The sequence below is a fragment of the Neospora caninum genome, chromosome VIII (assembly GCF_000208865.1).
Source record: "Neospora caninum Liverpool complete genome, chromosome VIII".
In the NCBI taxonomy this organism is placed as follows: Eukaryota; Apicomplexa; class Conoidasida; order Eucoccidiorida; family Sarcocystidae; genus Neospora; species Neospora caninum.
This window is the reverse complement of record NC_018395.1, coordinates 1,339,678-1,354,391: the sequence shown is the minus strand read 5'-3', so window position 1 is coordinate 1,354,391 and position 14,714 is coordinate 1,339,678. Positions and strand designations below refer to the sequence as shown.

General features: G+C 50.8%; 2 protein-coding genes across 2 annotated transcripts; one reads left to right on the top strand and one right to left on the bottom strand.

Annotated features, from left to right (window-relative positions):
- Window positions 1-378: 378 nt before the first annotated feature.
- Window positions 379-2,064, top strand: NCLIV_031720 (conserved hypothetical protein; the record flags this gene model as incomplete). Its single annotated transcript, XM_003883368.1, has 1 exon — window positions 379-2,064. One exon carries the CDS (start codon window positions 379-381, stop codon window positions 2,062-2,064), a length of 1,686 nt encoding a protein of 561 aa, XP_003883417.1.
- A 7,576-nt stretch (window positions 2,065-9,640) lies between these two features.
- On the bottom strand, window positions 9,641-12,047 carry NCLIV_031710 (conserved hypothetical protein; the record flags this gene model as incomplete). Its single annotated transcript, XM_003883367.1, has 3 exons — window positions 9,641-9,710; window positions 10,146-10,741; window positions 11,931-12,047. 3 exons carry the CDS (start codon window positions 12,045-12,047, stop codon window positions 9,641-9,643), a joined length of 783 nt encoding a protein of 260 aa, XP_003883416.1.
- Window positions 12,048-14,714: the final 2,667 nt, after the last annotated feature.

Here is a 14,714-nt window from a genome sequence, read left to right as displayed (position 1 = left end):
AGAGCTTAGTGCTGGTTTCGCGATGTCCCGGAACCCCGATGACTTCAATTGAATTCTCTTTGTTTTTCAGACTAAACATGTAAAAACACTAATTATTCCTAGACGGCCGTGCGTCCAGCTGAAAAAACCTGTAGGACGTTCATCTCTACACGGCACGTGCTGATTCACTTGAGAACTGAATCATTACGGCAGGCAGTCGCTGGGTCACAGCCTGTCCTTGTGTTACATTCGGCTGTGGCCGAGGACGTCTCCACGAAAGTACAGAAAATTTCAATGCGGCCAAACAAACATTTCCATTACGCGTGCATATGGATACACCGGAGACAAAACACTGCCATTTAGTCTTGTTGCGATTTGCCCCGCAGCAGGTGCGGTCCAATGCCTCGTCTGCAAGTAAGGGCGGGGCCGTCCAAGTCGGACTCTTTCTGCTGTTTATCACCGAGAAATGGAAGGGAAACAAGGCAAAGTCGCTTCAGTGAAAACTGTGGAAAATTGTCCACACCGTCACTGGCCAGCCGACAGTCTGCACTCCGGAGCGGTCACACCACGGACCCTCTGGAGTTGGAAGAACGGTATGGTAGTGGCAAAGAGCTGCTGCGCGGCTGCCGAATCGTACCTCCTCACTTGAATGAAGGTCACTCTTCGAACACAATCGCGAAGCTACGAGAACGACAGAGACCTGCCCGGCCGTTTCATCACTCGCCACCGCCGTCGGCAGCGAAGGGTCTCGGTAGCCAGATGAAGTCGCAGTGCGACACAACCAGTATCACATGGGGAAACTCGGTGCCATGGACCACCTTCAGTGCCATCCATAGAAGAAGAAAACGAGGCGACTATGGTGCGTCAGGGGGGCCACATTTAGCACAAGCAGAAGACTCAGTTGCTGCAGTAATCTCTTCGAAAGCACCTGGTTTGGGAGATGCTCACCCTCAGCTGTCTCATGGCGGAATGGGAAACAGCCTGCCGGGCAGAACAGGTTTATCTTCTTTCCAAGAAAAGCAAGAAGATGTCATAGTGACAGAAGAGGACAACCTAACTAAAAGAGGGGTCCTTTGTCATGGCAACGATACTCGAATGCCTCAACCCGTGAGCATAGAAGTAACAGGACGTTTGACACCGTGCAGTCAGAGCTCGTCTCTGGCAACGCTGACTTCGTCTTTACCGCGTCGGGGGTCCGCCATTAGTCGGCCCTCCCCGGATTCGAAAAAGACCCTTTCGGGGGCTCAAAGGAGTGACGAGTGCTCGGAGTTGAAGCCGGGAGTGGACAAAGCAACTACGCTGAGCATAGACACGTGGCTCGAGCCGTTTCGCAAGCGTATCAACATCCTTAGTGATCTTTGCAGAGACATGGTGCACGATATCGAGCTCACGATATCCCGTCACCGCCTCGCTCGAGGGCCTGTCCATAACGTCATGGAAGAGGGAAATCAGCGTGCGTCAGTAAATAGTCCAACATCTACAACTATATCTTTCGGAGGTTTTTCCCACACGACCCAACCCCGAATACACGAACTCGCGATTCGACGAAAAAGTGTCCTCCCAACAACAACGGCAGCGGGGGACAGTACATACTTTCCTGGATTTGAGCCGAACAAATGGCGTCATGCTTCTTCCCCACCGAGGGATAGGGAAAGACATCTCAGGGCGGGGCCAGGCTACGGAGCAACAGGAGAAGCACACCCAGGTCATTCTCAGCCTTCGTCATCTGGTGGTCCCAGTTTCGTGACAGCACTCGAGTCAACGTCCCGGGGTTCAGCCTCTTCCACTCATGGCAGCACATCCGCTCTACGGGCTGGTCTGGGAGATGAGGAGCATGCAAGAGTCGATATCTTCACGAAGCATCTTGCTGAATTAGCAAGAATTCTTCGAATTACCAATCCTGATGCCGTAAAACGCAAGCTCTTTGTCGCAGAAAACTGCCCCTTTCTGATCCCTCCCAATGAAGCGGACGACTTCTTTGCTTTTTCAATCATTCTCTACAGTCTAACGCTGCCTCAGAACTACCGGTGGAACCAAGGAGTTTATAAACTTTCGGCGGCTGTGAGCTCCAGAACAGCTTATTGATTCCACTTATAAACCTCCTTGATCAGCCGGCCATCCGCGATGGTTCTTGAAACAAAGAAAAAGGCGGTTCTCGTTCTTAGAGGCAGTGAGCCGCGTACCTCCGTCTCGGATACCTGCTTTCCGCATATCTTCGTCGCAAAAACGTTAGTAGCGTCGGCATCGATATACTGATAATTAAAGAGTTACAAAACGGCGTTTCAGCTTTCGTTATTGTAACGCACACAAGGAAACTCCGTCTGATGCAGTGATGTCGCTTGTTTGCGTCTTTAGGATATATCACAGACGTAGAGTTCATTAACTGTTGCGCTCAACGAAAATCAGTTTATTTTCCTCGCTGGCTTTGCTAGTTCCTGATACTAAACTAAAATGGGGACGAAGACATGGTCATCTCCAATGGCGTCTCTTCATGTCGATCAAATATGCTCTTCGCTTAGAGCATCAATTTGTTACTGACACTTACTCCACCAGGTCGGGAAGTAGCTTCTCGGCTGGTTAAAATTTCTACCGGTGATGCTCCTACGGTGAATGGAGTTTATATTCTGCACCTCTCTTTTAATGGCAGAATATCAATAGAGACAGATTTCGTTCAGAGTTCACCATAGGACTACGCGTGTCCCTAGAAATCCAAAATATATTCTGGCAGCGTTCCGGATTCATCGACGACTTGTGAAAGACCGAATTGTACACCTTTCGATGGGAAAAGGCAGAAAAGCTCTTCGTGGCATCTTCTGAGTTTTTCTTCCGCGTGGTGCGAGAGAAACTGTTCTAGCATTTCACCTCGCTCGTGGTTTGCTCTCTTTGCGGGGCATGTGAGCAGGTCCATGCCTTGTCACGGGAACTAAACAATGCACTTCTACGCCTCTGCAGAGCTATACCGGGAGACTGGCTATTGGATCTATACAACGTCGTCCCACCCAATCGCCGAGCTGCCTGGCAGCAACTTCTTCAGACGGTTGAATCTCAACTGGAGGTTTTCACTCAGAGCTATCGCAAGTTTGAGGTTGAGTACTGTACACAAATGACCAGCCTCCTTCGGAGCGTGTTTGAACCCCTTGCGGTCATGTGCCGCGAGTCTCGCGTTCTCCTCGACAAAGCGCACACAGGTGCCATTGAAGGCTTATCTTGGACTAGCTACGTACCGAGTCGACCAACGAAAAAGGAAGCGTCGACGGCAATAGCTCGCGGGGAACACGAATCAACTCGAAAAGGAGGCCAATGTCCTGCGCGCGGCCAGGAAAATAACCAGGAGCGACGATTAGACGAAAGCAGTGCAGGCATAAAGGGCTTTCTCGGTGTTGACATAAAATCCCAGAAGTCGCGCACCACTATGCTGCAGTACCAGAGACACACTTCTTTCGAGGCAGTCTGCGAAACGAATCTCCTGCAGAGACTTGGAGAAATGCATCGAAAATGCATGCCCAGCTGCGAGTCCGCCCACACAGAAACATTCGATCCTGGCGTTCTTCACAGAGCAAGGAGAATTAGATCTTTCTGGTATGCCACATTCCCTGGATCCAAGGGAGCTCCCTCGATAGAGCGATTCTTGCACGGAGGAATTACGCGAAGAAGCAGAGAGATCCTCGAGAAAGGCTCTGTCTGTGTGGAACAAAAAATGCCGGAAAATCAGAAGTGAACGCGATACCTGCGTATTCCTCAGACACAAGCAAGGACGTTCGGCTCCTCTTTCAACTGCCTTTGGCGAAAACGTGCCTTACAAGTCGTTTTTGTTCATCTTGGGCGGAACATATCTGATACTCTCTCTCTCGCTTCATTGTTTTGGCGACCCCCTCAATTTTTGAAAAACGGGGATAGATGCCATTTTTCCTTGCAGCAGTTGCATTGAATGGCCAGTCAAAGACGCCGTCCATCTTTGATAACTATCGCGAGAATGAGCGCTGTACGCCGGCACTTTCCCTACAGTTGTCGAGCTGGCCTCAGCCAGGGTTCGCAGTGGGAGACAATAGCGTGGCTATGGAAGGGAAAAATGCCGTAATAAAATTAAACATTTCCAATCGTATTGGCAAACGGTGCGACCTTGCCCAGCACCCGCTGCGAGAGGTTCGTAACCGAACGGTAATGTGTTAAATTTTGTCTCTGGTGTCCTTGTCGTGTGGCCACACAGGACCGGAGCAGATACGGAGAAACTGTGTGTAGCACACGCTATAGCAACTGCCGTTCTATACGAGACAAATATGGGCTGGAGGGCCTTAGCGGAGGCTGAAGATCGCGTGATGAACTTCGCTCTCAATCCGACTTTCAGTCGCAACTGGGTGCTGGCCCAACACATGAAAACCTTTGAACAGACGTGGAAAGTCGCCGAAAATATTTTGGACCAGGACGCTTTGGTTTTTGCAGAGACGATCATCGAGATATTATGCCGAGACTATGGAAGCGTTGAACCTGCTGAGCGACGTACGCGTCAAGAACCCACGTGTCCCACTACCCACCGAAGACTCCCTGTTCGGCGTTTGGCTGTGGTGCTGCTGACGCACCGGCATTTCGCATAGTCAAGGCAGTGCTGGCGCTGAAATCAGCAGAAATGGGACGGTTGCCTCGCGTGTGTACTGGTACATTGATCATTTACCGTAGTACACATACGTGTAGTATCAGGTTGCTTTTCGTTTCTCTACATCAGCAAGGTAGTTCGTTATAAATAGCTGTATAGACATAACTACAGCCATTAGTTCAACGTTCGGTGGACGGTCCTAAGCTCCTAAACATGTATATATGCATGAAGTGGGCATAGATAGTGCATACGATACTCATTATGATCTTGTTAACCCAGACAAAGTAGTTCAAAGGATATGGCCAGTGGTGTGCATAATCCGCCAAACATGAGTTCCACGCATGCTGCACCCACGCAGGAGAAAGCAGACCTTCCAAAAAAAGTCTGCGATCTCCCGTGTTGGCGAAAGTATTCACCAAAGCCTACATGGCTGCTGGCACGGCGGAGCCGGCACTCGCGGCTACACCGCTATTGAATGCATCGCAGCAGCTTACCGAAGCACTTCATCAACCAAACTCCTTTGAACATGAAGCGACAGTAAAGTAAGTTCGCAGCTTCTCTGAAATGGCTGCTGTCTCAGCATTGATCACCGACGACGAACCCTTCGATTCAGAAGTGCAAGATATCCAAACGACAGCGTCAATGCAGAAGTTGCAGTCAATACTGGGCCAACCGGATCCGCCTTCAGCTGTCTTGTATGATCTTCTGCCGATTATTGTGCTCCTGGAGCACCTGATTCGCAATGACACGGCAATTTACGAACGTCTTCTCCTACCAAGGACAGAAGAGACTCAGGACTTGTTGAAAAAAATCAAAATGGACACCAGGGAACTAAAGCTCGCCACTTGGAAGCGACTGCGCCTCCATATCCTCCAGGAGTTATTACCACGCACACCGAAACCAACCCGCCCTCCAAGTCGCCATCGAAAAGGTAGTAATCTCTGCGTTTTTTTCAGCTTCGTTTCTGCACGGAGAGCCTCACAGAGTGGTTATAAGCATCGCTGTGTCCTTCGTTCTTTTCTGTCAACCTGGGAGTCTGAAAAGACGTCCGATCCGCGAGGCCTGTAGTCACATCTGCACGGACATTGGGAGCGTCTCCAGTGCATGGGGCTTCGGAGATAGAAGTCTGATGTTTCTTTGCTATTCGCGCGTGGATCGGTTTGAAAGAGTGCGAATTGTCTGAACCCATTCGCGCGACTCTTGTCCTTCGCATATCTTCATCACGAGCCCCCTGCTGTCCTGTCTGATTCGATATATTCTTCACTAGCGGGCGAAATAAAGAGTTGGTGTTCTGCTCTCTTCTCTAGAAGTCTTCCCCCAGCCTTTTCATGTGCTGCCTCACTTCGATTCCAGTCCACCTATTATTCTTTTCCAAGAGAGAAGACGCGACTGTCTACGTGCAGGGCGCTCTGCGGCCAGAATCAGATGAACACGCTCTCGGTTTGCACGCGAGGCGCGGCTTACAATTTCAAGGACTCGCCTGTCGATGTGGCTGTTTCCATACACGTGGCTTCGGCTGCCTCACCTTCTTCGTCAGTCGTCTCTATTTCTGTGTAGGGGACGGTACTCGCCCAGACTCAGCTGCTGGCCAACAGGGGTCGGGAAAGGAGAAACCGAGGAGCAGCGGTGCGCAGTCATTGCGGCCTTCCCCGCCTCCGACCCCCTGGCCAGGAAATAAATCGAGGCGCCAAGAGCGGTCATTGAGCCGTCCTTCTCGATCAACCTCACGAGGGCAGAGAGATGAAGGAGCGAACGCTACGCGAGATGATCGTCGAGGGGGTCTAGCAGACATGCAGACTCAGCGATTTGAAATGCTCATGTCATACTTCCTTCAAGCTGTGGAGTGCCTAGTTCCTGAAGGGGTTGAAGAGTCGCCTCAATCAGGCCGTAGTTTCTGTGGAGACAATCCACCTGGAGTCGCCAGATCTCGGGTAGGTAGCATATGTTCGCTCGTGTTGTGATGAGTGCAGTCACTGAGCCGGGTAGGAACGATGCATGCGAGTATACGAGAAATATACGAGACACTTGTATGTCAAGCCAAATCACAAACGTTTTTCTTTCACGGAACGTAAGGCGACACGTTCACCAATCCTATCAGAGACCGGTAACGAAGTTCGGTTTCTTTCTTTTTGAAGCACGGCGCCTCGCCTTGATGGGAACTTCGGAAACCCCGGGTCTTTCTATCAAAAGCAAAACAGTCGAGATTTTTTGTCGGCTGATTTGGTGTCCGTACTCCCTCTGCAAATATTTCTCAGACCCGATCACCATCTCCCTCTTCAGGTCGTCAAGAAAAGAGGAGAGACAGCACGCATTCACGGTGCTCGCGGCGCTGGGAAGATATCTTCGATTTCGTTAAGGAAGAAATCCGCAACCGGACGCTGCGAACATATGACGGAAACTCTCAAGCCAGCTACGGGCCGTCAGAATCGACAGCGACGCGATCCGTGTATCAAGAGAGACATAACGCCGAGACGAGGACCGCAAATGCGGAGAACTGGAGCGCCGATACCCACATGTCAGGAACATCACAAGAACCTTCACACAGGCACGCAGATTGCAATGCTGGTAGGCTGTCGACCACCCTTCCCTTGATCCCTCACGCTTTAAAATTTGGTTCCACGTGTCCAAGCACGGGTTTCCGGTGGGCTCGTGTTTAGTCCCTCCCACTCGCAGGAGCGTTTCGTTTGTTTTAAAAAGAGCGAGAATCCCGTGAGATGACGGTTCCTTTAAGTACATTCAAGCCTCGACTAAAGTTTTCGACGAACTAGCGGCGACTCCAGCATCCACTTTATCGACCACCGTTTTTCTAATGACGGTTTAGTATGGGTCAAACATGCCGCCCTGGTCGACGCGAATGCGGGTGTTCCCAGCAACACACAAACGGGTAGTTGTAACCCATTTCGAAAAGCAACGTTCAAGTTAAGCAAGTTCTGAACCGATACCTGATGCAATCCGCTCCACAACCGTTCTCAATGAGGTCAACGAACTGTTTGTTAGTACGATCCGCTGAACGCGGGCAAAACTCCGGAGTCAGGTCCTCCGGACTAGGTCACAGGCATACGCGCATGTATGTATGTATGTATATATATATATATATATTTATATATATATATACGTATTTTCATGAATGTTTGTAAATAAGCGTGTTCGTATACACACAGTCTGTAGATTTATATTTTACAAGTATGCACTGTACCCGGCACAACAAGTGGGCACGTTATGACTTCGTTCAGTCCGAGAGAACTCAAAGGTCGTCGGTAAACAGAGTTCGACCAACTGTATGGTGCTCGAAAACGTTTGCTGTCCACGTTTTTTGCTGCTCTACCTTCGCCTTCTGTTTGATAGTATGCGTTCCCTTCTCTGTCCTTTTTGGAGCGTGTCAAGGCAACAATGCTGAAAATACACGCAGTACCAATCAGGGGCGGCGACAGCAGGCTTCTGCATACGGTTCTTCTGGCCGATCCGAATTTCAAAAGCAGTTAGTGATCCCTACCCAGGAAGAGGCGGCAGGAGCGCTTGAAGCTGGTACAACTGCAGCAACTGGGGCAGGCGTACCGAGTTATCCCGCTCTGAGAAGGCAACCCCCACATTCTGGAGTGGCCCATGGGATACACGTAGCTCCACGTTCGGGTAGGAATCCACCATGAAACAACCAAAAAAAGGTCCGTGGAACTCCGCGAGGAATTCGTTTACACTCAAAAGGATAAGAGTAAAAGTGCGGATTATGCGCGTGGTTATTGGGCTCATCTGCAGAGGCGTGCATGCATACAATTCCACGAACACGCCGGACATATATGCATCCATAGTTACGGTTCTCGTCAATGCCATGTGCTCTGATATCAGGCCGCCGAGGAATGCTTAACTTTATGCCACATCTGCATCGGAAAGGAAGCTCTCTGGCCGCAGTTTTGATGCGGTACACGGCAATGATGGAAGCCGTCTCGCCTCTCTGAAAAGCCATATGCGATGGCACGTTTCATAATTAAGGCGCAAGGATGTGGAACCAGCCATAAAAACCCCTGCCTTTAGCGTTTGGGTTTGGTTACGCCAAGAGCGCTCGAGGGCGGAGCCCAGTTTGTCGAAGATTTTGTGTATGCGAGTTCGGGAAGAGCCAGGGTCCATCCGTGGAGATTTGAAATTTTTTTATCACAAAAAGAGCAATCAATTGTCCTAAATCATCTACCTGTGTGTTCTCTTGGGAACCGAGAATGCGCATCCAAAATTCCGTGTTCTTCAACCGTCGTTTGACTTGCTCCCGGTGTGATTAAGTAGATCTGGATCGTCTGATTCGCGATGGCTTCGCCGTATGCGAAGCGGCTCGTGCCGTTTCCCGTGTCCACAGAAAAAGACTGCTTCCCTCGTTCACCTTAGACGAGCGACGCGCTAGCCAATCAGTACAGATACATATGCGTACATGATCGCTACTACGACACATGCGTACACCCATCTACGAAAGGAGGCCTAATACTGCCTCACACAGTCGAAACCAATCCTGCGTTCACTCTGCTTTCCGTTTACTTTAAAACCTTAAACTGTGTAGCAAAAGTTTCACGCTTACTCGGCTAACTGAGTGTTTTCAGTGCAGTGTGCCCACCTAACGGCAACGCCCTCATGAAGGCCTCTTGGCACCGTTAGTGTATCCAAGTGGCTTCGAGGTCACCCCCGGCTCGAAATGCATGGGCACAGCGCGCTTTAGAAAATTCGTTTCAAAATATCTATCCCGGAGAGATTTGTTTTTCCAGCAAAAGTTGGATCAGATAGCATATAAGTGGCATCCGCAGGTTCCGAAGCGCACACACACGCTCCGCACCTGTGAGCTCACAGCAAGCGCTCGCACAGGCATTTGTCCCTGTAGGAAAAGTATATATCTGTACATGGGGACAGATACACGCATCTTTCTATATTATGAGGGTGTACATGCATGCCCATACGCGAATGCCAACGCCGTGTCCGAGTGCAACCTTCAGCAAGACGAGCGGGCTTCTCTCTTTCCCTGCACGGAGCCGAGGAGTGACTGTTCCACGTGTACGAGTCTCTTGACGAAATCTCAGGGAGCTCTCCGTGGTTCTTTTACAAGTTCAGACGTGTCCTGCTCCGCACACCGCCGGGGACTTCTCGCCGAAGCGCCTTCATTGCGTCTCTGACGAAAAAACCATATTTTGTCACCACGGCAATTTGATGTCTTCAAGGCCAAAGCGACTATCTGCTTTTGTGGCCGCTAAAAAAGGTGCGCAACAGATGCTTGAAGAAGAACGAACGCCCCGATACTCCGGATCCGTTGCCTTCACTGTACCTTTTAACCAGACATCATGGTTAAATCCCAAGACAACGTCCAGCCGCAGAAGGATGAACAGCTGTATACACTTGTATCATCAGCTGAACACCTTTGTTCAGTCCTTTTTCCCTGCCACCTTTACAGATATGTTCTCTCTGGGTGGTACTCCCGAACCAATGTTGGGGCACACACAAAAACAGCTAGTTAGCTGGCTGACTAGAACAAACACACTGGACATATGTGGGGAGCTCCAGCCGCGCAACACCGGAGTTTCTGACACAGAGGGTCATTTCGACTTACATGAGTAGCTGGACAGCCTCGTCCGTGGGCGCTCCAACTGCATGCCACCTGACGAGGCCCGTACGATCGATGAGCATCGTCGTAACCATTTCCGGCCGGAAAGTGAGACCTGTCGCCTCGACTATTTTCCGACCTCCTTCGCCAGCATGCGCAAGGAACGCCCCCCACAAGGAGGGAGCACAATCGTTCAAAGAAAACGCGGAGTTCCCGACCGCTGCATGCCTATCCATTTGTGGGCCGAAGTGGCGTGCGATGTGCCTCATGGATCGAAGGCTGAGCCACCGAAGAAAGTAGGAAGAAGATTCGCTGCATAAATACGCCACTTGGTACAGATCCTCATTTCCCAAGTGGGTCTTGGCTTCTCTCGCGTTTCTCTGCAAGTTGAAATACATCGCAGACGGTTGGCTAGCCCCGTCTTCCCTTCGCCCGCCTGCACCTGCCGCTCGAGATGGACCAGGCGGGTAAACGAGCGCCGAGTACTCCGGGTGAGCCTCGAGATCCCGTTGCCACTTCAGGAGGTCCTTCAACTCGCCGTGCGGTGGCTGGTCAGTAAAAAGGAATAGCAGGGTCAGGCGGTTTGCGCATCGCTCAGTAAGCTGTAGGGGAACAACGGCAAACACAAAAACCAAAATCTAAAGGTCACACGATATGGAGACCGGGAAAAGAACGGAACGAAGAACCAGTGAAGACGCGTATCTTATTCCAGGCACGCGCGTCTGCATATACATAATTTTCCATGTACTTTTTTAAATACGAGCATATATATATATATATATATATATATATATATAAGTATAAAAATGTACGTACCTTATATATATTTATTCAGCGAATGTATATGGGTATATGCATGATACATTCCACGTTTCCATACGCGAAATGTGTCCAGATACACGGTGAAGGGGTCTGCGTAAAAACAGTTGCTTGCAATCACCCGTTCACGTACGCAGACGCAAGGAAAAAACTGAGGAGGCGTAGTCAGAGAGAAGATTTCCATTCACTAGGGCTTGCATGGCAGGCCCTCTCAGAAATTCTGTGGTTGGAACGAAAAAGTGAAAACATCACTCCAGCCTCCAGCGGCGCGTTGTTTGCCACCGCAGGAAAATGAAAAAATACGCTCCAACCAACGTACACGTCACGGGTTTCGACCTCTGATGGAAGTAAGAACGAAAGGGATGCGGAGACAGTTTACGATGGAAAGGACACAGAGCGTATACATACGAAGACGCGCAGAAAAAAAGCAGCGAACACTTGCGGGTGTTAGTGCATCTGTACATCTATAAATATATATATATATATATATACGAATGCATGCATATACATATAGGGACGGCGCATCAAACACGTATGGTTCCACATATGAACTAAAGAATGCATACGTAAACACTGAGGGATACTGTGTAGGATTACCCGGACAGCGTATACGTCACGGTAGAAGAACATGCACGCAAATAAGAACAGACGAAATCGAGTGCGCGTGGCCCGTTGGAAAGGCCCCATACGGAGTGTCCTTGGCATATACGCATCTGAAATATGGATATATGTCTATCGAATGTATTGCGCAGGTGCGCGTTACGTGGACGCGTAAGCTTTATGCCACACGCGCATGCAATGCGTAGCACGCCTTTCACGTTGTTCCACTCGACAGCTTGCGTGGTACGATGGCGACATCCCTCCACCTCTTTCTGCATCGACTAACTGTCCGTTACCCTATCCCTGCGATGATAGGAGACATGTCACTCATCGTTCCACCGGAAGAATGGGATTGCTTTTGGTGAGGCTTACTGGGACAGGCATCTGAGGCTGGTGCAAGTTCCCACTAAGGTCTTTATTGACTGAGAGGGGCTGTCCCGCTTTTCTCGTTTTTCCTGTGGCGACGCCTGCATAATTTGCCAGGCTCATTCCTTTCAAAGCCAGAGGAGAGTGCGGCGTGAAAGGAGTCACCAAGACATTCGATGGCAGAGGAGCAGACTGAGTAGGTGGTAAAAGGCGCGAAGGATAGTGGTGGGCGGCGTGCATGCCCTCGCGGTATTTTTTGAAAGTAATGGCAGGAAGGAGAGAATAAGAAAGGAACAATGAAGAAGAGGACTTGCCGGTGGAGGCAGGCGTGCTGGGTGTCGAGGAATCCCAAAGGCGCAGTGGAAGCAGAGACCGCATATACTGTCGGAAGTCAACCGGGGTGCCCCGTCGATTCTCTTTCCGCATTTCTTCGAGAGAATAGAAGCTATTTCGATCAATCATCGCTTTCGATCCTCCTGCCACAGGAGACAAAGGAACATCCGATTCGCGGCGCGACGGACTTCCCGAGGCGGTTGGGAGGAGAGACCAGCTAGCGCGGCTTTCTTTGTCCTTGCCAGCGAGCCTCGCTGCTCCTTCCAACAAGGCACTGTCCCTTTCCGTCTTACGCTCATGGAGAGAGGCATCCGCTGCGAAATATCTCTGTCCAGAAGAAGCACTCCCCTGACTCCACGGATCGCTTCCTTGGCAAAACCCCAGGCCTCCAATCATGTTGTGTCGCTTCCCACTGCGGAGGCTGACCCGCGCCTCTTGAGAGGAATGCAGGCTTCGCGTCGAGGAAGGGGGGCGACAGGAAAATCGGTGCACCAACACCACACCTGCCAATGGGGCTGCATGCGGCGTGTGCGCCTGAGGCACAATCGGATCCGTTTCCTCCCGGTGTCTAGGGAGACATGTTGACGCGGAACTTTCCTGACAGACTGGAGACCGAGAGAAAGACGGCGGTGGTGCGAAAGAGAGAGTTGAGGAACGGAAAGGGCTCTCGCATGGAAAGTAAGATCGGGGCGAGAAACCCAGATCGTCTGTACGCTCCTCCCGCACTCTGTACTGCGGCCCCAACCTCTGTCTCTCTGCTGTCTCTTCGCAGCACGAAAAACGAGAACAGGCGTCCAACGCATCAACCGTGCTGGTCGGCTCGCGAGGAGATGGCGCCTGGCCTGTCGCGCGTGTCTTGCGAAAGCGAATTGGTTTGCCGCCTCCTCCCCTTTGCGTTTCGAGCGTGCATGCGCTTCTGCGGGGAAGACCCGGCCGACACATCGACAAGCGACTGAAAGTCACCTTGCAGAGCTCCGAGGCCGCCATACTTGGCAGGTTCGTGAAAAGCGCAGGGCGCGTTTCAGCGGGGGTCGAGGTACACAGGCGCTCCAGTCTGTGCCAGAGAGTCATGCACACGCACTCGTATTTATAAGGTAATAGGTTCCAGGGAGGAATGTAGACACGCATCCATACACGACAGAAAAAACAATCGCAAATGTTTCTCTGCGGGGGGGGGGGAGGGGGAGGGGGGAACTTACAAATGCGTATACACGAGGGGAGGCAACGACTCAGTTGTGGCCGTTTCCTCTCCTCTATCCTCGGTGGAAGGGGGGCTTCTCCATTGAGTTCGCAGACGTCGTTTGGAATGAACTCGTAAGCAAAGGTGTTTGGTCCACTACGAGAACTAGGAAAATCAGTCGGGAAACTTGGATCAGTTCCCTGCGAACAGCGTGCATCCTTGAAACTGAACGTCTGCCTGTGTCATTTGATTTCGACTGCAAAACGCATTTTGCTTTCCCCGACTCAAAAGTACGATCCCTGAAGTTCGGGTGTCAAAACCCTCCGCCACCGGGTATTTTCGTTCTGCGCCGGCGCGCATGCAGCCAGGCGCCGCATGCGGCCATTGCAACTCGATTGGAGGCTGAAGCAGAAATAACGTGGATTTCGAAAAACGCTGATTATTGCTGGCACAGACACCCTAACTGCCCTCTACACCTATGCCAAATGCACTACTTCTTTGGGGAGCTCGCTCGTTAGCACGGGCGCGCAGGGGCCGTGGGAGACAAGACGGAATGGACACACAGTTGTGGCAGGAGAAACAAGTACACGGGGAGAGGCACGCCTGTCCAGAGAATAGAATTCGCTCTTGATGAGGATCTGAACGCTGTAAAGAATCAAATTTGAAAACACGAGGGGAAAAGGGGGTCGCTTGGCAACGATAAGCGTGTAGGCGGCGCTCACGTGTGAATCGACTCATCACCGTCGTCGCAGGGAGACAACTGGTCGACCAGTAAAGATGTGGACACAAATTGGCCAAGATAATAGTTTTAAGTCGTTTAAAGCGCTTTGGCATGCTGCGCTCAGTATATTGTGGGACATGCATCAGCGACGCCATCGGTGAGGCCTTTTTTTTGAACTTCTCAGGGAACTTCTACTCTACTGGTGCGCATACGAATTAACAGTCAAGCAATGAGTAAACAGAACTACGTTTTTCATGTATGCTTTTGTCGCAGATTGTATGCCACCGTTTCGTTGTATGGCGTCTTGGTAACGCCTCGGACATCTTTGTGCGTACGTAGGGTCCTTGGTAGAAGCGTCGAACTGGATGAGCGTTGAAGCAATCAGGTTGATGGCCAGACAGTTCCTGGTAGCTCTTGAAGCTGTCTTGCATTTGTGAAGATATTACTGCGGAGTGCCCCTAGCCATGTCAGCTTTAGGCTTCCAGCACTTTTTACGCTTACAGCAAAAAACATGTCAGTTGTACTTCGATCAGACAGCACGAAAGTTGAGCGTTTC